We start from the raw sequence: 24,918 nt of genomic DNA, 5'->3' as shown, positions 1-24,918 counted from the left end.
GGAGATTGAGTGGCCAGTTCCCCTTGCGCCCGGTTGCAAGATAAGCGTTTAGTGAAGCAGCACAGCGTCGCCCCGCCTCCCTCCCTCCCATACCCCCACGGCCTTTCGCGTGACGGTAGCGTTTGCTTTCCGCCGTGCGTTCGCTCTCTGTGATAGCGCGCGTCCCCCGCGCGCTTTCACTCGTGCATATGGCGCGTGGCGACGATTTTATCGCCCTTGGAATTTATACGGAACCTCACGGCGACGGCGACGCCGACAGCAGAAATCCGGTTGAAGTGTCCATATAATTGCTATCGCAATAAAAACGCTACGAATTAGACTCCCGTGTTCTCGTTTTTATGCGTTCGAACATTCCGGAGGAAACTAGGAGCAATGTGCGCGTCAGCGCTGGAAATAGTATCGCGAGCGCTCCCGTGGGACGCGGCTAAGTTGACTGAGCTATGATCGAACAACTGCTAACTTCTCTCGCATACTGCTTGCATTGCAGTGGTATTCACAAACCAATGGTAATGTGCGTGTAGTTCCGTCGAGTTATCGGCGGCCTCACGGTGCGTGACGCACCGCTTCTGCATAATCATGTTCACTAGGTGGCAAGTCCGTTCTCGTAAAACAGCACGTGATACAGTGAAGGCAAGCTAGAGCACATGCTATAATTAAATTACGAGGGTTATTTTTTTTCAAAGTCCGATCAATCACGTAATTAAATTAGCAGTGAAAATCCCACGACGCTGTGCGCCGATGTGTTGCGCCATGTCTCTAGTACTCCTGTCTCCTACTTCGTTTCCTTCTTCGTTTTCTTGCGCCACAATTCATTCGTTAAGTCTCTAGTATGCCCGTCGATCGCGTGAGGTCGCAGTTCTCAATTTTGAGCGTGTAGTGAGCACGTAAACAAGTGTGAGGTGCGTGCTGTCATTCGATATCTGCATGCTGAGGGTTGCAATGCTGCCGAAATTCATCGACGAATGAGAAATGTGTACGGTACAACTTTCATGAGTGACAGAAAAGTGCAGGAATGGTGCAGGAACTTTGAAGCAGGACGAACAAACGTTCATGATGCCGGCGAACAGGGAAGGAAGCGAGTCTCAACCGATGACTTTGTTCAGCGAGCGGATCAGGCGATTAGAGAAAATCGTCGGTTCACATGAAAGAACTTTATGCGCCCAAAACGAGGACAGAGAAGAGGCTATAGGACACACGAGCGCAGACTTACAACAGTCTGCGCTCGAGTGTCTTAGCCACTTCTCTGTCCTCGCCTTGTGCGCATAAAGTTCTTTCGTGTCTTACCAACATGCCCAAACAGACACCTTAGTCGGTTCACAATTTCTGTTTTGAGTGATTCAATTCCCGAAATTTCCCGGTCAGTTGTCTATACCATCTTGAGTGAGATAGTCCAGCACCACAAACTCTGTGCGAGGTGGGTTCTCAATTTGCTGACCGACCATCACAAAACACGACGAATGGACATAGCCTTAACGTTTCTCCAGCGCTACCATGATGCAGGAGAATATTTTTTGAAGAAAATCGTCACAGGGGACGAAACATGGGTTCGTTTCGAAAATGAAGAAACAAAAGAGCAATTCAAACGGTGGATGCATTTTGATTCCCCGAAAGCGAAGAAGTTCAAGCGAACCTTCTCGAGCATAAAATGTATGACTACTGTGTTCTGGGACAGCAGTGGTGTTCTCTTGGTGGAATTCATGGTACGTGGCACGACCAACACTGCAGTCTCATCACGAAAGGCAATTCCGAACAAACGAAGAGGGATGTTGTCATGAGGCATTGTCTTTCTTCATGACAATGCGCGGCTGCAGCTGCAACGAAGAAACTCCTGCAGCGTTTTTGATGAGAAGTGTTTGATCACCCACCGTACAGCCCGGACTTGGCTCCCTCGGATTACCATCTCTTTGCTCACATGAAACGATGGCTAGGAGGGCAGGAGTTTGACTCAAACAATGAGCGCCAAAACACCGTACAGAATTGGCTGAAAGCACAACCGGCTGCCTTCTATGACGAGGGTATAGGAAGCCGCGCTACGACTAATGTCTCAATCGGAGTGGCAACTATGTAGAGAAGTAACTGGAAATGTTCCAAATAAGGCAGTTTTGATTTTCTCTGTGGTTTTCATTTCGCGACCGATCGGACCTTGAAAAAAAATATAGCCCGTATAAAGGGTGTTTTTCCTAAGTGCACCAAAGTTTTCAAAAATTGCATGTAGCAGATACTACAATTCCAAGCCTTGAGTTAAATTACATGATGAGGTGTCCGTTACTTATACGAGAAATCAAAAACTCTCTTCTTCTCTTCAGCTGCTCGTTTGAGAGCCTTGCCCTAAAAGTTACTTTTATTTCAGGCTTGCACCTCAAGTAAATTTTAGAAACAGCGGAAACGAAGGCTGCAGATAGATCGAACCGAACCCTGCGACGTCATAAATCATGGTAAAATTTCCCAAATTACACTACCGAGTGCCGGAAACGATCTGTATAATATGGTTCTCGGTTCTTGAGCCTAGATTAAATATCGCGATTTTCAAGAATCGCACGCGGCACCACCAACGCATCGCGAAGCACGCTCTCCGGGATCCATGCGAACGAATTCCGAAATCCTAACTTCTGCTGCGTATATCGGCGCTTGTCAAGCTCTCTTTCAATGCCGACAGAGCAAGGCTCCAACAAGAAATACCCATAGTATTGTTACGTACCGCTCTGCACTACTACACGATGGAAGAGTCATGACGTACCATTCCATCGTTTCCCAAATGCCAGCGACGGAGGCGGAGAGTAAGCAGATATATGGGCCCAGAAACTGTGAATGGTCAAGCTTATAACGGCGACGATAGTCGTATGTTAGCAGCATTTTCCATCAGATGTGAGCGCATTTTGCGCATATCGTCGTCATCATCTGTACAAACGACTCATCATCTTGTGTGAGCGCTATTTGTGCATATCGTCGTCGTCATCTGTACATACGACTCATCATCATATTTTGTCTCGTGCGGTGCTTCGTCTCTGACTCGGGCGACTGCTCAGAAATAAAGGCATCGCATCGGTCGACGTCTCACAGTATATTGTTTGCCAAGTGAGAGAAGTTGCATGATATATCTTTTGTTTTCGTGAAGGCTAAGGGCTTTAAATAAATTGATGTGCAGCTAAGGTTCTTAATTATATTGCTCCGCGCCATTGCCTGCATTGCTCCTGTTATAAATATGCAACCATTTTGCCTTTCAGTGTCCATCACGAGCCGACACATTTGTCGCTATCCGTTGCTTCTTGCGCTAAGTATACTGTACGACGCAACAGGGACGAAACGAACACTGCATGTGAAGCGGAAACGAAGTGACACAGGGGATCGCTTCATATCCAGTGTTAGTTTCCTCCTTGTTGCGTCCTACAGTAGTTAGCACAGGTAAAAAATGAATGCACACTAACTTGCCCAATTCATAGCTCTTCTAACAGTTGTTGCTAGCTTGGCGTGCTTCCGCACTGAGACGAGTAGCGATATTTAACGAAATGAGCTGCGGTATTCAGTATTTACCTAGATCGGCCATTAGCGCGCATTTTAGCAGCGAAACGGGTTTCAGCGATAACAAATCTTAGATTACCTAAGAAGGTTGCATGATTGTATAACGCACTTCCTGAAACGCACCATGATTGCATACGCAGTGTGGTATGCTACGGATCCTCGGCTGAAGTCCACTCAACACGGGTGGCTCATTTTAGTTCTCCTAGTAATTACACGGTCGTGTTCTCGCAAAGAGCAGGTAAGCGCTGAGGAATCATTTTGTGAAAAATTGTTGCGTCAGTTTTGCGTTTTAGTTATAAAATTTGTCGCACTTTCACCCGAAAGGCGAAGCATCATTTGCGATAGCAAATTAGTAGAGAGCTATACGGAGTAAGGATAGTAGGGTTATCCGCTGTATAAACTTGGACATGTAGCAGCACCAGCAAGGCGCAGAACTCTAGTCGACGCCGTCGGCGCTTTGCCCGCGTTCGCACCGAATGCGCGCGGCGTTGGTGACTGTTGCCGGTGCCTCTGGGGGCGGCTCGGAGGTTTTCGACGATATCAGAACGGGACACTCGTCGAGCAGCGTCGGAAGCCATTACCACCTTCTCACCCCGCAACGTATTTATATAATTAGGCAGATAGATAAGTGGTTCGTGAGGGAAAGGGAAAGGTTGCCGCTATCTTCTGCAGCCCTTGAGGGAGCACGGCTCAGCGCCAAATAATTAGGCATTTGGTGCCACAGCAAAACGTCGCCTCCTCTCCCTCCCTCCCGTCCCCCCACGGCCTTTCACGCGACGGAAGATGTTGCCTTTCCTCTCTATATATGGTGATTGTAAAGGAGGAAAGATACGCTTAATTCTGCAGCCCTTCAGGGAGCACGTCGCAGAACGCGCGTTTGCACTCCGCCGTGCGTTCGCTCCCCGTGAAAGCGCACGTGCCTCGCGCCCTTTCACTCGCACCTACAGCATACGGCGCGCGGTGATGATTTCATCGCCGCTGACGTCATACGGAGCCTCACGGCAACGGTGACGCCGACGGCAGAAATCCGCTTTGGAGTGTCCATATAATGGCTATCGCAATAAAACGAACTTTGCTCATTTGCTAACCGATGGTACACGAAACGGGCACCTTTTCGGCGCCTGTTCAGTTTGATCCAGAAGCATCTTTATGCTGTCCTAATCATGCCTACTGGCAGATGCGGTAGTATCATAGCAACGCCCTAGCTGCTAGTTTCATCGCTGATTGTACGTCTCTTGTACAGACTTCTCTTTCGATGTCCAGGCAAATTCCTTGTCGGTGCAGCTCAGATCAGGTAGCTCGGCTAGCCCGTTACTAACAAAACACGCTATGAGTTTAAATGGTGCAAGTGCTAAGTAAATGAATATTTTAAGTTCGCTGTGAAGAACAATACCGAAATATTACGCCTTATCTAGCAGTATCGATTAGATTAGGTTACATGCAAGCGTTAGCCACGTGGAGCTTTATCAAGTTCATGCGTTACATGGAATATCAGGCGGCCACACAGCAACACGCATAATTTTTCGTTAAGCGCTCGCGGCCTCTGACGAGAATTACCGGCATAGCGAAGTGGCTGGTCTCAATTTGAAGAGCCCGCCTATTAGCAGGCGATCATCCAGCGTTTTCTCTAGTACACGTGTACGCCTGCACTTCGTAACAAGTTATCGAAGTCAATAATTTACACACACACACTCACGCTAAATTGCGAGCTCGTCTAAGGCAGTACTTGTTTAGGTTTCTGCACTGAAAGCAAGCGACTCACGGCGGTGAGTCGTAGTGGTTGACGCCCTACTGCGTCAAGCGAGATTTTAAATTAAAGTATATCTCAATGGTAGCAGTACACCAGCGTACCAGAGACGTGCAAGCACTTCTCCTATCATTGCACTATACAGTGAAACTCAGCGTCACTGACGCCGATTTCAATGGAAACATCACGGAAAAGCACCAAGACTGTAAGCGGCAAAGCTTTTACGGCAGGTGTATGCCAGCATAGGCCGACGACTTCCATTACGTCGTGATTTCTTTCTTTTGCACCAATACCCACAAGGTGCTTGGCCCACACAAGATGTTCGCCCTCAACACAGCACCGCAACTTCACATCGCAAGAGAAAGGATGTGATAGAGCTGAAGCTGAGCACCGAAAGAGTCCTGGATCCGGCCGCCAACTTTGCTTCACATCGGCGCCCGCTCAAGAACGGGAAAATTGCGAATACTGTGACCTGAGTAGCAAGAATATTTCGCGCTTTCTTTTCGCTAGTTATATGCAGAAGCATATCCTTAACCTGGCTCGTAGTTTGACGACAGTTTGACGTATTTCTACGTAACATTTTACAAGTCTTCTTTTTGTATTCTTCCTCGGTTGCGTCAGTTTAGGGGCGGTAGCACAGTGGGAGATTACGCAGAAAGGTTTATGTTTGCTTTCATTTTTACTTTTACGTTCGTTACATGCAGAAATGTGTTCAAGTACTTTACGCTCCCGTAAAATACATGATTTCCTTTGAGTGCGCCGGTATCCTTACAGAAAACTTTTTTTTTTACACAAGTTTTCCGACATAAATAACCTTTGGCTTAGCTTTCATGTGAAGCAGCAGCCATCCAACGGTTTTATATCACACATGTACAAAAGTGCTGTTTTCACCCACAGGCACCCCGTCACTCAAACTTTGAACAGAACCAATAAAGCGCTTATATTTCTATTCTTCCGAGCGATGTGAGATAAAACCTTTTGTCGCAATCGCGGAGGCAAGATTGCAAAAGGCACGGTCGTCTTCACTTCGGCCACTGACTGCCCGTCGCAGATATTGCTCGAACAAGTGACCACAAGTCCAGCTAACATGCCTTCCCGCAACAAGCTGTGGCTCGATCTGGGACGTACGTGCAACTTGAACCTCAGAAACCTGGGAATGGTAGGAGGTGCGTTCTTATGTTGCTCCGGTATATAGGTAACATCAACGATAAGTTTTTGCTCCGCAAAATTTGCATCGCTTCGGTCAGACTTCTCACCGCCAGCTCTGGTCGCTTGTTTGGTGCACTGTGTTTTGGAGAATTGTTCCCGAAAACTATTCAGCTCGTTGGGCGCCTGTATTCAATATTTAGGCTTCTAGATTAACGTCCTTGTTGCTACGTAAACAGGATGTATCTGCAAAAAATGTACTAGAGTATATATATATATATATATATATATATATATATATATATATATATATATATAATCTTCACGCATTGCTTGCCATTTAACACATTAATAACCTAGCTCTCGTGGTCACACTACTCTGATTCAGTGCAAAGGCTATATTCTTGGTAACATGACCTGTCGGATTAGTTGGCACGAGTTCATAGGTTTAAAAAATGAGCACAAAATGAAAAAGCGGACAGTAGAAACGATCGGAGAAGTTCAGTTGTGCCGTCGACTCCTTTGTTTTTGTTTTCATTTCGTGTTCGGTTTCTCAGCTTCGCCATGTTGTGTGAACATTTTACGAAACAGCAGACTGGTTGAACAGGAAATGCTCGATATCGGACAAAGATCACGAATGGTTCAACATAGTCCGCCATAACATTGTAACATGGTAAATCCCAATTTCCCACGACAGAAAACGGTGTGAGCACTAGAATAATTCCGACAGGCATAACACAAAGAATGTATAAAAAAATACGGCTGTACAGCAAGATACTCAGTGATTTATGCATAACGTATCAAATTCCAAAAGGTTCAGACACTCATAAATTCACTAGAAGCATAGCATAATCATTGAAGAATTCAAATTAAATTAAAAATAATTATCAGTTTGTGGTCAATTTCGGAAATACACAGGACGAAACGCAAACTTTCGTGGCAGAATGTTTTCATTATGTTCATTGTTATTGAAACGTTCGTTATACGGTGGGAAAGTGAATATCTCGCTTGTAATTCTTAACACCAACAGGATAAAAAATGTAATGTTTTCGCTACAGATTTTATATTTATCTGTTTAGGCATTTAATTGATTTCGACAACTTGTCACTTCAAAATATTGTTTCTTCGGAAATAACAGTAAGTGAAGAGGTTAATTACAATTACTGCTCCTACAAAATAGCGCACTTATTATCTCAGTACCGTTGACTTAACTGCTTGACGTAGGTGAATCTTTTTTCTTCATTGCAGTAAGAAGCAATACTTTGATGACTTTGTGGGCTAACGTGGTAAAAATAGCTTTTTCTCGTACTTAGCATTTTAAAAAAGCGCGAGCGAGGAGAGATCGACCGGACGAAGCAAGAGACACAGTGCTTACTCACTGCTAAAGTTTTGTCCATCTTAACAGTGTAATATATACTTGCGCAGCCTATAGTGACAAAAGAAGGACAAATAAAGATAAAAGGCCGTAAAACACCGTTGCTATATATATGCACAGATAATGCGCACAATTCAAGTAAGGTCAAGAAACGAGAAAATTAATCTCTTTGTTTGACAGAGCAATCGAAGGCTTGCTAGCACATGTGTCGTCTGCCCTAGTCATTTACAAGGCTTCAACAATTCCTCGTGTCAGCTGAGCCCAGTGACGTTTGATTCTGTTGAAAAGTCAGTCTGTTGACGATCCTTTCCTTGTGAAGAGTTCGGGTGAGGTTATTACCTTTCTGAAATACAACCAGAAGATTGTTTGCATGGCCTCTTCGTATGGCATTAAAATTTATTTCATTTCATTTCATTTCATTTATTATACCCTCAAGACCACAAGGTATTACAGATGGGAGTGGGGTAAAAAATTTATAAGACAAGGAAAACAAAGAAGGTGTGATGTGTTTTGTTGTCACTGATCTCGGGGGCGTGCGGGTGTTATGAGAGATGGATAGGGAAGACGCATGGCGACACAGCAAGCAGATTTTATTTACACGCGAACTCAAAACCAAAAAGCCTCAAACCGAAAATCAAGCTACACACTGAACTAAAAGACAATGAATAAATAAATGCCAACAAATGTACAACCTAATGAACACACTAAAATACACACGAAACATGTCCTTAACTACGCCTACACTAATTCTGGGCGTTTCCCACGCGAACGTCTGGCAACTCTGGCGTACTGCGAGAATGTATCGTCCTTACTCAGTTCGCCCTCGTCGCTCGTATTCTCCCGGCGAGAATCTCGTTGGGCCTTTCTTGAAGTCGTTGCCTTTCGCCGACTGTCGCATAGTCGTGGCTGCCTTGCAGTTGGTACGTTCACCCGCTCATCTTCGGAGCCTGTTTGACCCGGTCGCTGTTGCTGACGTGGCCTGGGGAGGTGACGGGTTAGGCCTAGCGACGTGCTTGGCCGCCGCTTCCGTCCAGCTTCTTTCCCGAGTGCCGACGTGGCGTTCCGGGGATCATCGCACGTGCCGGTCTGCCGTAGAAGGGGGAGCCTCTCTGGGGTGCCTGGTCCTGCCGTGAGAAGCTGCAGCTCGTCCAGGAGCCTCGCCCGAACTTGCCGAGGTCGACGGCCACACCGTGGACGGCCAACGTCACGGACTTGGCCAGACCCCCAAGTCTCCCGTCGCCAGTGCGGAGCTGGCGATGCGACCTTCCTGGCCCGGAACCACGTCGATAATGCTCAGACAACGCCGTTCATCCCTCGATCACGCCTCGGGACACGCGCCTCGCGCGCTCGCGCTGTTCAGAACGCTCCGCTCACATCGTCTTTGTATTCTTTTATGGCGCCGCCGGCGTCTTACTCATGACAGAAGGCAGTAAGTGACGTAGTCATAGACATGAGATGCCCGAAGCAATGGTGTCGATTATGGCTGTACGAAATTGTGAGTGATCTTCAATAGCAATCAACGTACCGGGAAGGTGGTTTCATTCTTTCCACGTCCTGGAAAGAAAAGACTCATGACAAGCTTTGGTGCGACACTGCAAAACTCCAACTTTGTGATGATGATCAACGCGAGGAGATATGTACGTTGGGGATGAAATAAGATTATCGCGCAGATATGAATTATGGAAGTATATTTTATAAAACAGAGCTAGGCGAAAGCATTTGCGACGAGCAGAAAGCATTGTGTGGCAATTATTAATTGCGACGCAATGAACTAACTTCTTGTCTGCATCCGCGACTGCCGTGACAGATTCGGCGTTGTCGCTTACTAGAATGCTGCAGAGCCTTCTGTTGACGACTTTATGAAACTGCTTGACATGTACCTGACGTCGAACTTTGCAACTTGGGATGACGACATTTATTTGCAACGGCAAGGTGTTTCCATAGGCTCATGCATAGACCCCGTTCTTAGTGGTTCTCCACCGACCCATCTAAGAACGCCTAGAAATGTTAATGTTTGCAAAGGTCTTGTGGTATGTCAAAAGTTTTCTAGCCCTGTTTGAAATTGATGGCTCGTCTTTTCATGCTTGGAGGACTAAAATATCAGGCATTTTCTGCAACTGTCCTTCACCGCTTGTTCTGACTTCTGATGTTCTTGAGAGAAAATGGGCGTTAGATTCTTGAATTTAGTTTTGCGTTGTGCCCAGGCCACGCTTTTTGGGCGTACGAATCGCATGCTGGCAAGCCTGTATTTCCAATTGTGCCTGCGCACTAGAAGACTGTGACACGGGCGATTACGAAAACTTGCTACACATATATGGCCCTGCGAAAGCTTTTCCATCACCAAATGCAGTAGAGCTTTGACTAACATACTGAACGCCTCAGAATGGCTGGTATCCCCACCCATTTGTTGACAGCGGTTGCCGTGTGCTTGCTGAAGGAAACCAAAGTGAGCTCTGTGACGAGTGGTCAAGCTCGCGTAGGTGGAAAGCTCGCGTAGGTGGAAAAAAGTACGTGGGACAAACCGGCAGGTGCATAAACGATCGTCTCAGGGAGCACCATAATAACGTGTACAACACGATACAGGGTCATCTGGGCATTCATTGCCGTGATCACGGGTGTAAGCCCTATTTTGACAAAAGCGAAGTGCTGGCTAGGCATAATTGGCAGCTGACACGTGAAATCATTGAGGCAGATTTCATAAGGCAATTTGATAGCTCGTGCGTCAGTTCACCTTCTATTGCACTTTCATCTCGGGAAATCGCATATCTTAACAACATTTGAATGACAAACAGCCAGTATGCATTGTTAGCACGTGCCTATCATTATCATCATTCGAAATGATTCTGTAGTGTTTGCTAATTATTCACATGTTGCGCAGGGCAGTGTCATATATATTTCTTCCCTCATGTCCTTATGAATAAACCGTTGCAAGTCAGCGCTGTGTGCGTGTCGCTCTCTCGTATCCGTGTCTTTTTTGCGCTGTGTTTTTGCCAGTTAAACTGACGTAAACCTAAATGAATTCAGGACAAGACATGAAAGAGCATCTTGAGCAAGGATAAGATATGAAAAAATGTTTTGAAGTTAGGATTGGACAAGAAAGAGAATCGAGTAAAAACAGGACAGGAAAGGGCGTCTTGAAGCAAACACAAGAAGGAAAACATCGCCCAAAGTAGGGACACGACAGGAATAAGCGTCTTGAAGCCATGAGTGAATAGGAAAGAGTGTGTCGAAGGAAGGACAGGCCACAAATAACGTATTAAAGTAGTGACAGGACAAAAAAAAGGCCATGAAGGGTAGCATAGAAAAGAGTGCCTTGATGTCAGGATAGGAGAGAAAAGAAAGGCTTTAAGGCAGGGCAGGACAGGAAAGAACGTCTTGAAGTAAGGCAGGACAGGAGAGGGCATCCTGATGTAGCGACAGGACAGGAAATTGTGCTTTGAAATAGAGACAGTAAAGGAAAGTGCGTGTCGACGTAGGGACAAGACAGGAAAATGCGTCATGAAGCTAGGACAACACTGGAAACAGTGTCTATAAGCAAGGACAGGATACAAAATAGAAATAACATCTCGAAGTAGGGGAAGGACAGGGAACTGCACCTTGAAAAGGGAATTTCATAGGATACAGCGTCTTGAAGTACAGGGCAGGAACTAGTATCTTTAATTAAGGACAGGATATAAAACAGCGTCTTGAAGTACAGGGTAGGAGAGACAATAGCGTCTTGCATTAAGGACAGGGCAGGAAAGAGCAGCTTGAATCAGAGACAGGACAGGAAAGAGTGTCTTGGCGCAAGGACAGCGCAGAAAAGAGTGTCTTGAAATCAGGGCTGGAGAGAGTGTCATGAAGCATGGACAGTAACGAGTGTCTTGAAGTAACTACAAGACAAATAAGAGCGTCTTGAAGCGTCTTGAAGTTGCTTTTTTTGCACCCTTTCCCACCATACCAAGTGCAAGCCAAGTATCTTAGCAACAATTAGTGAACAGTATAGTTGGAATTTGCCACTTTATTCGTTTACCTTTCTTGCAAAGGGCCTCGTCATCGGCATAAGAGGCGTCGCTTTGCTGGACCTGGCTGAGATATATGGAACAAGCTTTGCCAGCATATCGTACCTCATCACCACTTGCGGCGTGGGCAATCTCGTCGGCTCTCTACTGGGTATGCATCGGCCTAAGCTGGCATTTCGTGTACCTATGCTAAGTATGTGTTTATTGAGTTTCATTCTTTCAAAATGCACACATTGAAATATTCTGGCTATGCGCGGGATGGTCAACGTTTTTACATTAGACAGGACTTTTTATACTTACTCTTTGTAGAAATAAATACGTTCGTCACATGCAAAACATGAATTAATTTCGATGTGCATGACGCGCCATGATAATGTCTGACGGGCGCGATAAAAACAGAGATCAGCTCGCTGCCAGCAAGAAAACAGGGCAGAAAACAGGTACAGCGGAATCTCATTGATGCGATGTTCACGGCAACCGAAAAATAAAACACATTATCTCAACATCGTGTTATCCAAAGGAAGCTCCGAAAAGTATGAAAATAGGCGTACTCGGTGGCATACTGAATAGCAAAGGTTGGTGTCGGATCGAGTGATACTGCTCCACATAACGTGTTATGAAGGATAAGCACCAGTCGACGCCACACGAACCACAGCCAACGCACTTTTATTCAGTGACGTTGAAATAGTTGGTCAGTCTGTGCTGGACTTTCTTCTTTTCAATGTCGGTAAAAAAGTTGTGTAAGTGAAGAAAAATAAGCCGCCGTTTCCTCATTCAAATGAGCAGCGGCGCACCGCCAGGTGGCCACACTGCCGTAGCAGTGTTTTACCGCCGGCGGCACGCCACGTGCGTTTTTCCTCCACTGTGGCTGCATGGGGTTTAACACGTTGTTCCTGGGTCGTTGGCATGTTATTTAACCTCATAAACTGGAATATAAAGCTGTGAGTTTTAGAAATATCAGTAAAAGCCCACTTCAGCAGTCGTATTATCCAATTTGAGATGCAAACAAGATCACCCTAACCGTATGAAAATACATTGCTCCTACGGGGCGACGGCCGGGGGGGGGGGGGGGGGGGGGGCGACGTACTATCCTGAACAGCGTGTTAGTACACACAATGTTATCAACCAGATTCCAGTGTATATCAAAATACGTACAGCTTCTCGATTTGTGCTCGTAATCCACGCCCCCCCCCCCTCCCCTGTTTTCTAGAACCTAATTTTTCCATTAAAAAACTTCCGCCAGAGCCTATCACCCGCCGAATGTCGATGTTAATGGGATTAGCATTGAAGTAGTGTAGTGACACACCGTGTTGCCAACGTTGAAAGCAGCCATGCATGAGGCGCGTATGCAACCGGGCGCCTTGCATGCATTATGTCGTTTACTTTCCACAATACGGTGAACCACTAGACTACTTACGTCAGAACTTCAACCAGGCCCGTGTGCTTGCGTTTTAGTGCACGTTAAAGAACCGCAGGTGGTCAAAATTAATCCGGAGCCCTCCACTACGGCGTGCCTCATAATCAGAACTGGTTTTGGCACGTAAAACCCTAGGAAGAAGAAGTTCAGCCAGTTGGACTGTTTTTTTGTGTAGCCAGAGTACTTGATCCATGTGCATGCCTTGTTAAAAAGACCGCAACCTACTAATTCTTTGATTCATGATTGTCGCTTTTGTTGCACACTATACTTACACTGAATGTTTGCGCCAAGCTTTTTTAGTCAGTAAAACAAATGTTTGTGTGTACACGAACGCGTGTGTATGAAGCTATGTTTCCAGCTTGGCAACCATCGTGTTCTTTCCCTTGTGAACCATGTCTCCTGCTGTCCTTTTTAGGGGCGAAGCTCCTTAGGGTGTGGGTCTGTCCCTCCTCTGTAGCATGTCGTCGTCGTCGTCGTCGTAGTAGTAGTAGTCGTCGTAGTAGGTGGCCACGTCTACTTTTATGAAAAAAAAAAAGAAATTCCGAAAGTTGTGTCCGTAGCGCGGAATCGAACCAGGGACCCCTCGCTTCCGAACGCGCGGCGCTAGCCACTAAGCCACGAAGCTATTTTTTTTATTGCCATTTCACAAACACAAACAAAAATTATCAGATACACATGTACATATTCTAAATACACCAGCTACAACTCGGCCGGTGTATGTGGCTTAAAATGTTTCACAGAAGCCAATTGATCCAATATCGGTAGCCATTCTGGGGTTCACATTGGGCTCTGAACAAGTCTCGGGTGTAGATAACACTCTCAACAAAATAGTGTCTTGCTGAGTGAATTTGTATATGAGCATGCCTAACATCCATCCTGCTTTTCCATACGCTATGCATGCAAAGCAACATTAGCATATCACTCGGCACTTCCCCTGTATCCGCACATGGAAGAAACCGGAGTCCAAAAGGGCTTAATGGCAATTCTTTTTTAAGAGTTCTTTGCAAACATCCCACAGGAATATGGCATCGTGGCAGTCTAGAAAAATATGTTCTATTGTTTCCGGTTTCCTGCAGATTAAACAATTTACTGACCAAGGTACAAACAGACCTTTACTTTGTAAGCATGGCTTGACAGGGAGAGTGTCGGTATGTATTTGAAAAAAAGAATATTTTAACTGAGGGCCTGATCGGCATTTTTTTAACACGCTTTAACACATCGCGTTCGGGACCTAGCTTGTAGACAGCTCGACAGACAGGTGTTGGTAAGAATACATCAAGAATATCACAATACAAACGCTTTTTCGTAACATCAGACAAGTATTCATATGAAAACTTGCCTTGAGCAAGCGTATAGACATTCCACATCACGCAAATAAGAACTAAGCGGCCGCTTTCAAAGAAAACGATGTATACAACAAAACTCAGATAGATAATTCTGTAATCGTGCTTGGATCACAGCTCTCAAAAATACATCAGTTTGATCCCGCACAAGAAGAATCTGCTCCCCAACTGCTTGAAGAACAGATGCGAGAGCCCTAGACCCCCATTTTTCACCTTATGAAAACAAATTGCACCGGGCTGGTGCGCTCCCACTGCGATCCCCATATAAAAGTCAGAATACTCGGGGAATTTTGAACCGAACTTCTGGCCATGGTCACCACTTGCATCACGTAAAACACTTTGGAAATTAAAAAGATATTGCAACGGAAGCTCTTGGAAATACTGAACAAGTTATGGCCACCCCATTTATCGGTAGTACTTTTACACGTTGTTTTCCTCAGACCAATATTCTTCCGCATTTCGGTAATAATTTAGTGGAACTCCAAGGTACTTTCCTGGGGAAGCTGTCCAATTCATATTGCAGTACACATCGGGTGTGCTCTGCCATATGCCATGCCAAAATCCAAGGCATTTCGGCCAACTGATCGCGCTACCTGTTGCTGTGCAGAAAGCTATAGCTATTTTGACAACTTCTTCCACGCTTTTCTCATCAGTACAAAACACAGCTATGTCGTCACTACGACATATGTGACATATACGACATATACGACAGCTACGTGCGCTAGCCAGTACGCCACGAAGCGCACATGAACACACGCACCACGATGACAATAAATACCCAACATTAACCAAAGACTGCGCGTTTCTAACGCGTTTGTGCTAGCGCGTTACGGCCCGTGTAAGAAGCTGGTCTGGTGTAAGACGCTGTGGCCTCTCCGCCTTACCCCCGTATTCATAAACGCTCCTCGACTTGACTTGCCACCGCCTTGGGCAGCGCGTTCGAACCCTTGTGTACCATGTCTCCTCCTGTCCTTTTTCCTGTCAAGCTAGTGTATTTTGCCAGTGTAATGAACTTTCAACCTTTTACGCGTGCTATTATCAGACGCTTTATTGTTGCCTTTTTTGGGTGGGGGTGGGGGTGCGATTTTTGGTTCTCCTGGCAGCTTTCTGTGCCTGTGGTAAGTATATGTGAGTGTTTTATTGGGAAAATGTGCACCATTTATTTCGTCAGTGTTCTCTGCTGGCTGGTTCTAATGCAGCTTATCTTCTCATTTGACTACACTTATTAAAAAGCAAGCACCAAAATCACCTAAACATCTTACTCTTCACGGCGGCGCCTTGAGGAATGGAAGGCAAACATATGCCCATTTTACAATGTTAACCTAGCTCGCAGATCTTACGATCTTGTACGTGCTTTATTGTTTAATCCTGCAACGCTGTTTGTTACACGGCTGTCTCTTTATTTACTCGGTCATAGGAGGCAAGCTACACGACACGTACAACACGCAGTTGGTCTCAATTTTGGCAACGGCAGCCACCTGCATCACGGTGACCATGATTCCACTGAGCGGCATCCTAGCACTGGCACACGTTAACATGTTTCTGTGCGGGCTGAGCATGGCTGCGTTTTCCACTGGTGAGTATTAAAAGAGTGTGGTTGAGATATGGCGAGCTCATAAGTGTCGTATAAGCGCGCTTTAAGAAAAAAAAAGTTTCGCATCAATTGGCAAATCTTTTAGCAAGAGTACCCGATAATTCTTTTTCCAATTGTCTCAGCTCTCCTGTATTCTCAAATGAAGTACGTTCACTCTGATTAGGCACACGCAGAGTAACCGGTCTCCATTTGCTAATACCAGTTCAATATGCAACAATCAGTGGTTGAATAGGCCACGAGCAAATGGAGTTGAGTGTGCAGCAGGGCGTTATTCCCATGAAACTTATTGTCAGCACTTCCTTTGTACTCATGCCAAGATATGGTAGGATCGCAATGCATTTTTGTGGTTACTGTCGTTATCTCGAAATAATTACCTATGTAGTGAAGGGAGACATACGGAAAGCAAAAGCCGGCTGCACATTTCATTTCGCTATAGCAACCCATAGCGCGAAAAAGTGAAATAACTCATGCTGAAGTTACTAGTAGATTGGAGATTGATGTATATTGTACGCCTATCAGATAGACTTCGGTTCGCCATGTTTGCGTGCATTAATAGAGAAAGCTAACAAAAAATTGGAGGATTCTTAAGCTTCGCCTTTAAGAGTAGAACGCGATAGCGTTATCAGGACCCGTTCGCATCGCATCGTTCGCATCCGGCAAGTAGGCTTCATTCACTGCACCACAGAACATGGGAAAGCCAGCTTACAAAGATCAAGCTTACGCCGATCCTTCTAAAGTCGACTTCACTTTTAAACACAGATGCATTGCTGTGAAGACATTTTTCCAGGGGCAACATAAGTGGTCTTATATTAAAATGTGAGGGCCCTAGCACCTTTTTTTATTATTTTACTAATTGTTTGCTATTGCCCCGGCGCGCACGCGTGTCCAAAACGCATTAGCAGGTGAAGTCCCAATTTCACCTGCCGAGGATGCGAGCGCCATCTGGATATCATTTTCGCAAGTAAAGTACCTGAGCGCGCGGCTGCAGTTCTGGTAGAAACGCCATAAAATGGCTTTGTGTTGAGTTTCCTCATAGCAGAATTATGTTTTCTCGTACATTCAAATTACAATCCGACGGCGAATCCGACGCCGAATGGCAAAGTCATCATCATCATCATCATCATCATCAGCCTATTTATGTCAGCTGCAGGACGAAGGCCTCTCCCTGTGATCTCCAATTACCCCTGTATTGCGCTAGCTGATTCCAACTTGCGCCTGCAAATTTCCTAACTTCATCACCCGACATAATTTTCTGCCGTCCTCGACTGCACTTCCCTTCTCTTGGTATCGATTCTGTAACTCTAATGGTCTACAAGTTAAACATCCTACGCATTACATGGCCTGCCCAGCCCCATTTCTTCCGCCTAATGTGAACTATAATATCGACTATCCCCGTTTGTTCTCTGATCCACACCGCTCTCTTCCTGTCTCTTAACGTTAGGCATAACTTTTTTCGTTCTATCGCTCTTTGTGCGTTTCCGTTAACCTCCAAGTTTCTGCCCCATATGTGAGCACCGGTAGAATGCAATGATTGTACACTTTTCAACGACAGTGGTAAGCTCCCAGTCAGGATTTGGCAATGCCCACCGTATGCACTCCAACCCAAGTTTATTCTTCTGAAAGTTTCTTTCTCATGATCAGGGTACCCTGTGAGTAATTGACCGAGATAAACGTACTCCTTTATAGAGTCTAGAGACTGACTGGCGATCCTGAATTCTTGTTGTCTTGCCAGGCTATTGAACGTTACATTTGTCTTCTGCATGTTGATCTTGATGCCCACTCCTACACTTTCTCGGTTAGCACCCTCAATCATTTATTTTAATACGTCCCCATTGCTGCCGAATAGAACAACGTCATCTGCAAACCGAAGGTTGCTGAGATGTTCGCCGTTGATCCTCACTCCTAAGCCTTCCCATTCTAAGAGTGCTTGAATACTTCTAAACATACAGTGAATAGCATTGGATAGATTGTGTCTCCTTGTCTGACCCCTTTCTTGATAGGTAACTTTCTAGTTTTCTTGTGGAGAATCAAGGTAGCTGTCTAATCGTTGTAGATATTTGCCAAGATATTCACGTATGCCTCCTATACTCATTGATTACACAATGCCTCTATGAGTGCTGGTACCAATACTGAATCAAATGCTTTTTCATAATCTGTGAAAGCCATATATAGAGGTTCATTTTACTCCGCAGATTTCTCTATTACCTGATTTATGACATGAATATGATCCATCGTAGAATATCGCTTCCTGAAGCCAGCCTGTTCTCTTAGAGTCGTACTTTACCATTTTTCTGATGGATTTCACTGTGATAAATTCAATTTTTCTTCACCAAAACCTGCACTACGTGGAGGGCCTGCGTGGTCGGGGTGGTTGGGGTAGTTGGGGATGATTTTCTCCCCCACAGACGCCGACATAGCACGCCGACGCCGGATTTTCTGCGACGGGGGGCCCTTAACGCTGTCGCGTTAATATGTTTAAAGGTACGCGATAACCACATTGGTAGCTCGGCGATGGCGTTGTGCCGCTAAGCACAAAGTCGCGGTCAGGTTCCCGGCAGAGGCGGCTGCATTCCGACTGTGTCGGTAAGCAAAAACGCTTATTTAATAAAGTCAACGCTGAGAAATCGCAGGCGAATCGCCTAAGTTAGACTTTGGCCAACCACTGCGGCGTCTCTCATAGTCCAATGGGGAGTTTTGCGATGTTGTTCCATTGAAAAAATGCCACTGTTCCAGCCCCAAGTGTCCCAGTATTCCCCATAATGAATTGCTATTCTATTTGATGGTGTGCTGACATGGAGGCCGCTAAACAGAATGGAAATGACTTGATGTAGATAGCAGCAGAACAAATTGTTGTGTGATTTGCGTGCAGGTGCGAACGTCTGGATCATCCGGATGTGGAGAGAGAACAGCAGCCCGGCGCTGCAACTCTACCACTTGGCCTTCGGTATCGGTGGCTTCGCGGGTCCATTCATCGCGCGACCGTTCTTGTCGAACAGCGACGGCGGCAATTCGACCGCACCGAACACTACCGACAACGTATACCTGAACCAGAGGAACATCGCTTACCCGCCTGTCAACTTGGTAGAACTGGCCAATAGCTCCACTGCTCAAAATGGCACGGGCGAGTCGAGCGTTTACTTTGCATTCGGCATCGTCGGAGCATTTTGCTTGATTCTGACTATTTCTATGATCGTGCTTTACATTACAGACAATGCGGACTTCAAACCTGCGATACCTGAAGACGAGAGCTCTACGGCTGCTGAGGAACCATGTAACCCTGCCCTCTTTACCCGAATCATTGTGGCAACAATGTGCATGTACATAGGCATTTACGTCGCACTCGAGTGGACCACGTCCCAGATGGTGGCCTCATTTGCAATCAAGAGCGAGCTCCACTTCTCGAAGTCATTGTCTTCTCGCGTCGAATCTGTTTTCTTCTTCTCCTTCGCCGCTAGCCGCCTCACCGCAAGTCTGATTACGATCAAAGTTTCCGCCTTCTGGATGCTAGTTTCAGCGCACGTAATTCTTCTACCCACGGCCGTGACGCTCGCGCTACTGGGTTCCAGCAGCTCCACGGTGCTCTGGCTCTCCAGTGCTCTCTTTGGTGTCGGACAAGGACCTATCTACGCCGCTTTAATATCCTGGACGTCCGGGCACATCAATCTAAACAACAAGATGATGTCTCTAGTTGTTCTGACCGAAGGCATCGGATCAATGTCAGCGCCGGTTATTGTAGGCCAGTTTCTGGACAAGGACCCTAACGTGTTCCTTTATGTGTGTCTTACGACTGTTGCGTTGTGTGCGGTTATTTTCATTTCTATGTATCTCTACGTAAGAAGAGCGCGCCGCCGAAGCGATGACAAAGAACTGCTAGTCAACAAAACTGATAACTAGCATAACGACAGGTTTCAATAAACCTTCGAGGTTTGCCTCAACATGCGCTATACCGCGACATAAAGTGAACCATGAGTTGACCTTATTTTTCATATCGAATGGACAAGGCGGCCTTGAAATGACAATATATGACAGCCTTGTAACGCCCTTTGCAAGCTATTTAGCGAATATTTTAGAAGAAAGCGACGCGAACATTCCCGCAATACTTCAAGTCTACAAGTCTCTGCGACCATTTATATAGACTTGCTTCCCACCTTCACCTGTGCGCGCCACCAGTGTCCTTCCTCTCCCCTTCTTTCTGTCTTCTTCTCCCTATATTCGTTTCTCTCTGTGTAGGGTAGCAAACTGTACGTGCATCTGGTTAAACTCCCCATCGTTCCTCTCTTCTACCCCCATGTCTCTTGTTCTTTGAATTCTGTGCTGTAACTACATTTGTCATTTTGGCCTTATTTTCTTCCCAGTCCAAGGTAATCTTGTCGGAGCTAGCTGCATTGCTGCGGTGGTAAATAAAGGTATACAACCTAAGGAGTTTTATGAACGTTAGCCTCTGTTAGCCAAGCAGTGCTGCGCAAAACTTTCTCAGTTTTCACGCCTCCTGATCAACCTTTTCTAGTGCGTCGCTCTAACTTCCGTGAAATTGCTAGGTGCTCATCAAAAGGAGACGAGATACGCACAAGCTCTCTCAGCCTGCAACCAACCAACATTCACAGATTTGAGATACAATAAGCCAGTTTTATCATTCAATAAATAATTTGTAATAAAAACAACGCATCGCACGTTCTTACAAGCTCAAAAAGTAAATTCTTCGCTCGAAGCAGCACCCTGCGTTGCCATTTTCACTTCACTTTTTCATAGCTTCAGATAGTATTTTTGTATGTTTTTTTTAATAACCAGCCATGAAAGCTGTACTGCTGCTTTATTCAGCCTGTGTGAAGTTATAAGCTGAATGTGACATCCATCATTGGAACAATATATGTGCCTAAGTCTGCCACATTAAGGTGCTCTCAATATAGCTTGGACGATTAACGGTAAATTATATACAGTACCGTGAACCAGGATGTGTGACGGGTTTCTACCAGGGTGTATAATCTTTCAATACATTCTAAGTAATGCTTCGAATATTGGCAGTAGAGATCAACAGTTTTTTTTTTCTGGTCATACCTTATTTACTCGAGCAGCCGTAAGAAATATTGCGATATCAGCTACAAGGCACTTAACTTAAATGTACTCAAAAATTTAATTATGAAAATATTAGCACATGTTTTAAACGCGAAATTGAGGCCTTTAAGTGTTCAAGGTGGCTGCGCGCATATGCCCGGGAGTGTGATGATACCCATTATATCTTAATAATGGCAATGTGGGCGAGTTAATTGGTTTAAGTTCATAGCGTAATTACTGCAGCGCCAAGCACTGAGGTTCGGAAAAACAGGTAAAAAGGCTGAAAGGGTAGCAAGAGAAGGACAAAAACGATCGTGCTGCGTTTGTCCTTGCTATTCCTTCGTCCTTTTGAGCTTTCTTTCCGCACTTCAGTGCTTGGCGCTGCAGTAATTACGCCATTAAATCCTAGCTAGCGAGGAGGAGGGAGGGGGGGGGGGTCAGTAAAGGCAGGGAGGTTAACTACAATTTGTTCAATTGGCTACCGGAAAAAGACACAATAACAGGAAACAGTCTAATGTGAGAGAAGTCATTGATTCCCAAGGACATGCGTACAGATGTCAAAGCGCTCACTCAACGCTTGAAGGATTTTTGTATTTTCAAGTCCAGCAATCTGGGACATCGACTACTGCGGCGAAGCCGACCCTGGGGCGATGCGGTTGGCGTAACTCTATGGGAAGCATTTTTTAAAAATCGATTACTGAGCAATGGCTCGTTTTTCGCGATTTGCACTTTAGGCACTAAATCCCGACAACGTTCTCGCGGTATATGTCGAGTGTAGTCTAATTCCACTGGCTGGATTTTTTTCCTGGGGCACTTTTGTAGACTCAGTGAAAATGCATGGGGTGATTTTTAAAATGTAGTTTGCAGCACAGTAAAAACTCATCCGCTAATTGCACTCTAGTGGCACATACTTTAGGTCTCTCTATATATGTAGGTCCAGTTTGGTTTTAATCCGCTGCCTGAAGTTTTTTCCTGGGGCGCTTTTGTTTGGCTACTATGCGGCAAAGCATCTCTACAGGGGCAAAAGATTCGTCCGCCGTTGAATTGATGGGAAAGAGCTTGCGGACCATGTCAAAAATGGACACGAATGTGCAGCTGTGATGCATATTTGCTCCATGACGTATAAGGAAAGATGATGGTATTAGATTCTGCAAGAAGGAGCGGGCCAAATGGCTTTATGAAGTGCCATCGAAGCGCGAAGCCTGGTTGCGCGCCCCCCTTTTTCTCAAGTTTCGGTGCATGGTAAAGTGTTTCATTTGGTATTTAGAAAGATAAGGTGCTTAGACAGATTTAGTATTAGGCAAATTTTTGACACAAAAGGACATCGCCAAATAGAGCACTTGTTACGTGTGTTTACGTGTTACTTGTTAGGTGTTTACTTGTTACGTGTGTTACGTGTGTTTAGTTCAATGTGCTGACAATGCGAAGGTTTGAATATTATCAGTGTAAAAACAAATTGAAAGGAAAAACTCATGATCTATAGTGCGCGTGACGGAACGAAATAAAGAGGAAAAGATAGTCCCCGTGTTACAGCGAAAATCAGCAGCTTCGTCTCGTTTAATAAACCATCCCGTTTTAGTTTTAAATGAATAAGCATTTCTATGCCTACCAAATGAGAAATTTGTCCGTCCGTCACGTAAGACGAATGCAATGGCTCATAACCACGTAAGGCAGAGGCTACAAGCGCTCAGCGAAGTGAAGCGAACAGCGCATAGATTCATTCAGATCACCCATACAATACACAGAACAGCACACGTTTCAATAAAGAACAAGTGCAAAACAAGCATCCGAACCATGAATAAACATTGCATGCTCACTCAGCAATTGTAGTGGTGGTTTTGTAACAGCTTAGCTGGACATCTAGGTTGATAAGGACCGATAATATTTCGTAAGGGTCGGATCGTGTTCGATAAGGTTGATAACGACCGATGAGGGTTTATAAGGGTTTATGCTGGTCGAATCAAGTTTCATAACATTGATGATGACACCGGGCAGCGTGGGGATTAGCAAGCGGCACAATGCTTGTGCATACTTAGGCAACTCCCAGAGGAGTTTCTGCGTGATTTCTTTTATCAGTTTGGAAGTATAGCTAAAATCATGTGTGCGTGTTCAGTGTACACAAATCTCGCACGTTATGCGCGAAGGTAAGGTTGTGAAGGTTTGAGAAAGTGGAGCCGCAACCACTGAACTACACCGGGTCAATTGTTGTAGGGCCTGCTGTGAGCCACACGATTGCTTAGCTGAGCAAATTGGTAATCTCTTGAGAATACTTCTCGGAGCCCCGCTTTGTCACGAATATTTCCTCTCGTAAGGTGACTTTCACAATGTCCTCGTAGCGCAACAAAACACTGGTCTGACGATCGTTCGGACATGACTAACCTGATTCCGGGCTTTTAAATGCAGTCGCACCAAATCGCTTGGAAATACGAAGAAAACATACAATGCGTTTGTTTCTCCACAAACTCAGTCGTACTGTGGGGAAGCAAGCTTCTAGTTTATGGCAGCGGTATTTCCCGTACACAACTTTTTTTTATTATTGTGAAAGCAGTTATATGTACACTCCAGGCGCATTTACGCCGACGTCATCCGCGTCGCCTTCGCTGTCGCCGCGATGTTCCGTGTGAAGTCCGACTGCGATAACATCGCGGCCGGATGCCGTATGTTGCCGGTGCGAGTGGAAGCATGCCAGATTCATCTTAGAAGCCTGGTGGCTCAATCTCGAAGGTTATGAAAAACGGCGCACAACAATGCCTCAAGCAAGCACGTCTCACTGTGTATTGTGTGTATTACACGGACAAACAGGTGCACGCAGAACATCAACTCACCACTCTTGCGTTGCACTAAATGCTGAAGAAATTAAACATTCACTGTAAGATCACCGCGTACTATCGTCAGTCAAAGCAAACAGCAGAGAAAGCTTCGCTTACTCTGCTTACCACACTGAGTCGGATCCACATAATTTTATTGCGATTGCAAATATAGGGACACTCCAGGCACATTTCCGCCGTCGTCGACGACGTGATGTTTCGTATAATGTCCAAGTGCGATAACATCGTGGCTGCGCGCCGTATAGTATGGGTAAAGTGAAAGCGTGAGAGGGTGAGCAAAGAATGGTTGCTCATTCTCGCGTGCGCAAGGGAGGAAGGCGGGGAAAAAGCGCTCCGTCTTCCATCGCGCACAAGGCCGCAGGGAAAGTGGGGGACGTTTTACTCCCGTGGCGGCTACGTATGGCGCGGCTGAGCGCGGCCGCGCGGCCCCGATCTAGAAAGCGATCTGCGCTGGCTACAAAGTCTAGGCGGGCCGATGGCTGGGACCCTATAACGTAAAACTATTCCAATCTGTTTTCCTTCGAATCACCTGATGTCCAATTTACGTAACCGCCAACGCAAGCATCGGGCGGTGACTCGCAGCGTTGTTTGAGAAGGCTATTGAAACGCTCTCCTATTTTATAGGAGGTCACTGCATGTTGTTTGCTTTCAAAAGGAATAGCATTGCCTAACTTAACATATATTTCTTACCTGATTGGCTGACCAAGGGCGATGAGCACGCAGAAGTGGAGGGGGTAACGTGGGGCCGGGCTAGCGCAGTGAAAGTAGATAACCTGATGAGCAGGGTGTTGCCGGCGTCTGCGTTTGCCCTTCTTCTTCTTACTTAGCTTTCGGTGTCTGCTATAAAATCACGTGGGCGTGCAACGGCAACGTAACAATGCAGCTAAAACGAATCT

At 45.7% G+C, this 24,918-nt stretch overlaps 1 protein-coding gene and 1 long non-coding RNA gene across 2 annotated transcripts in view; one reads left to right on the top strand and one right to left on the bottom strand.

The window, feature by feature from the left end:
* Positions 1-19,448, bottom strand: part of LOC125945848 (uncharacterized) — a 40,690-nt gene extending 21,242 nt beyond the window's left edge. Inside the window, exon 1 of the long non-coding RNA XR_007467159.1 lies at positions 19,369-19,448. This is a non-coding gene — a long non-coding RNA (uncharacterized LOC125945848). The remainder of the gene's footprint in view (positions 1-19,368) is intronic.
* The window catches only part of LOC119454166 (sodium-dependent glucose transporter 1A), a 34,320-nt gene extending 14,025 nt beyond the window's left edge, over positions 1-20,295 (top strand). Inside the window, exons 3-4 of the mRNA XM_049668166.1 lie at positions 15,966-16,124; positions 19,012-20,295. Of these exons, the coding sequence (XP_049524123.1) occupies positions 15,966-16,124; positions 19,012-20,036 (1,184 nt within the window). The 3' untranslated portion in view covers positions 20,037-20,295. The remainder of the gene's footprint in view (positions 1-15,965; positions 16,125-19,011) is intronic.
* Positions 20,296-24,918: the final 4,623 nt, after the last annotated feature.

This window comes from Dermacentor silvarum, chromosome 5, assembly GCF_013339745.2.
Source record: "Dermacentor silvarum isolate Dsil-2018 chromosome 5, BIME_Dsil_1.4, whole genome shotgun sequence".
In the NCBI taxonomy this organism is placed as follows: domain Eukaryota; kingdom Metazoa; phylum Arthropoda; class Arachnida; order Ixodida; family Ixodidae; genus Dermacentor; species Dermacentor silvarum.
The sequence above is the reverse complement of the archived record's forward strand: the minus strand, read 5'-3'. Positions and strand labels throughout refer to the sequence as shown.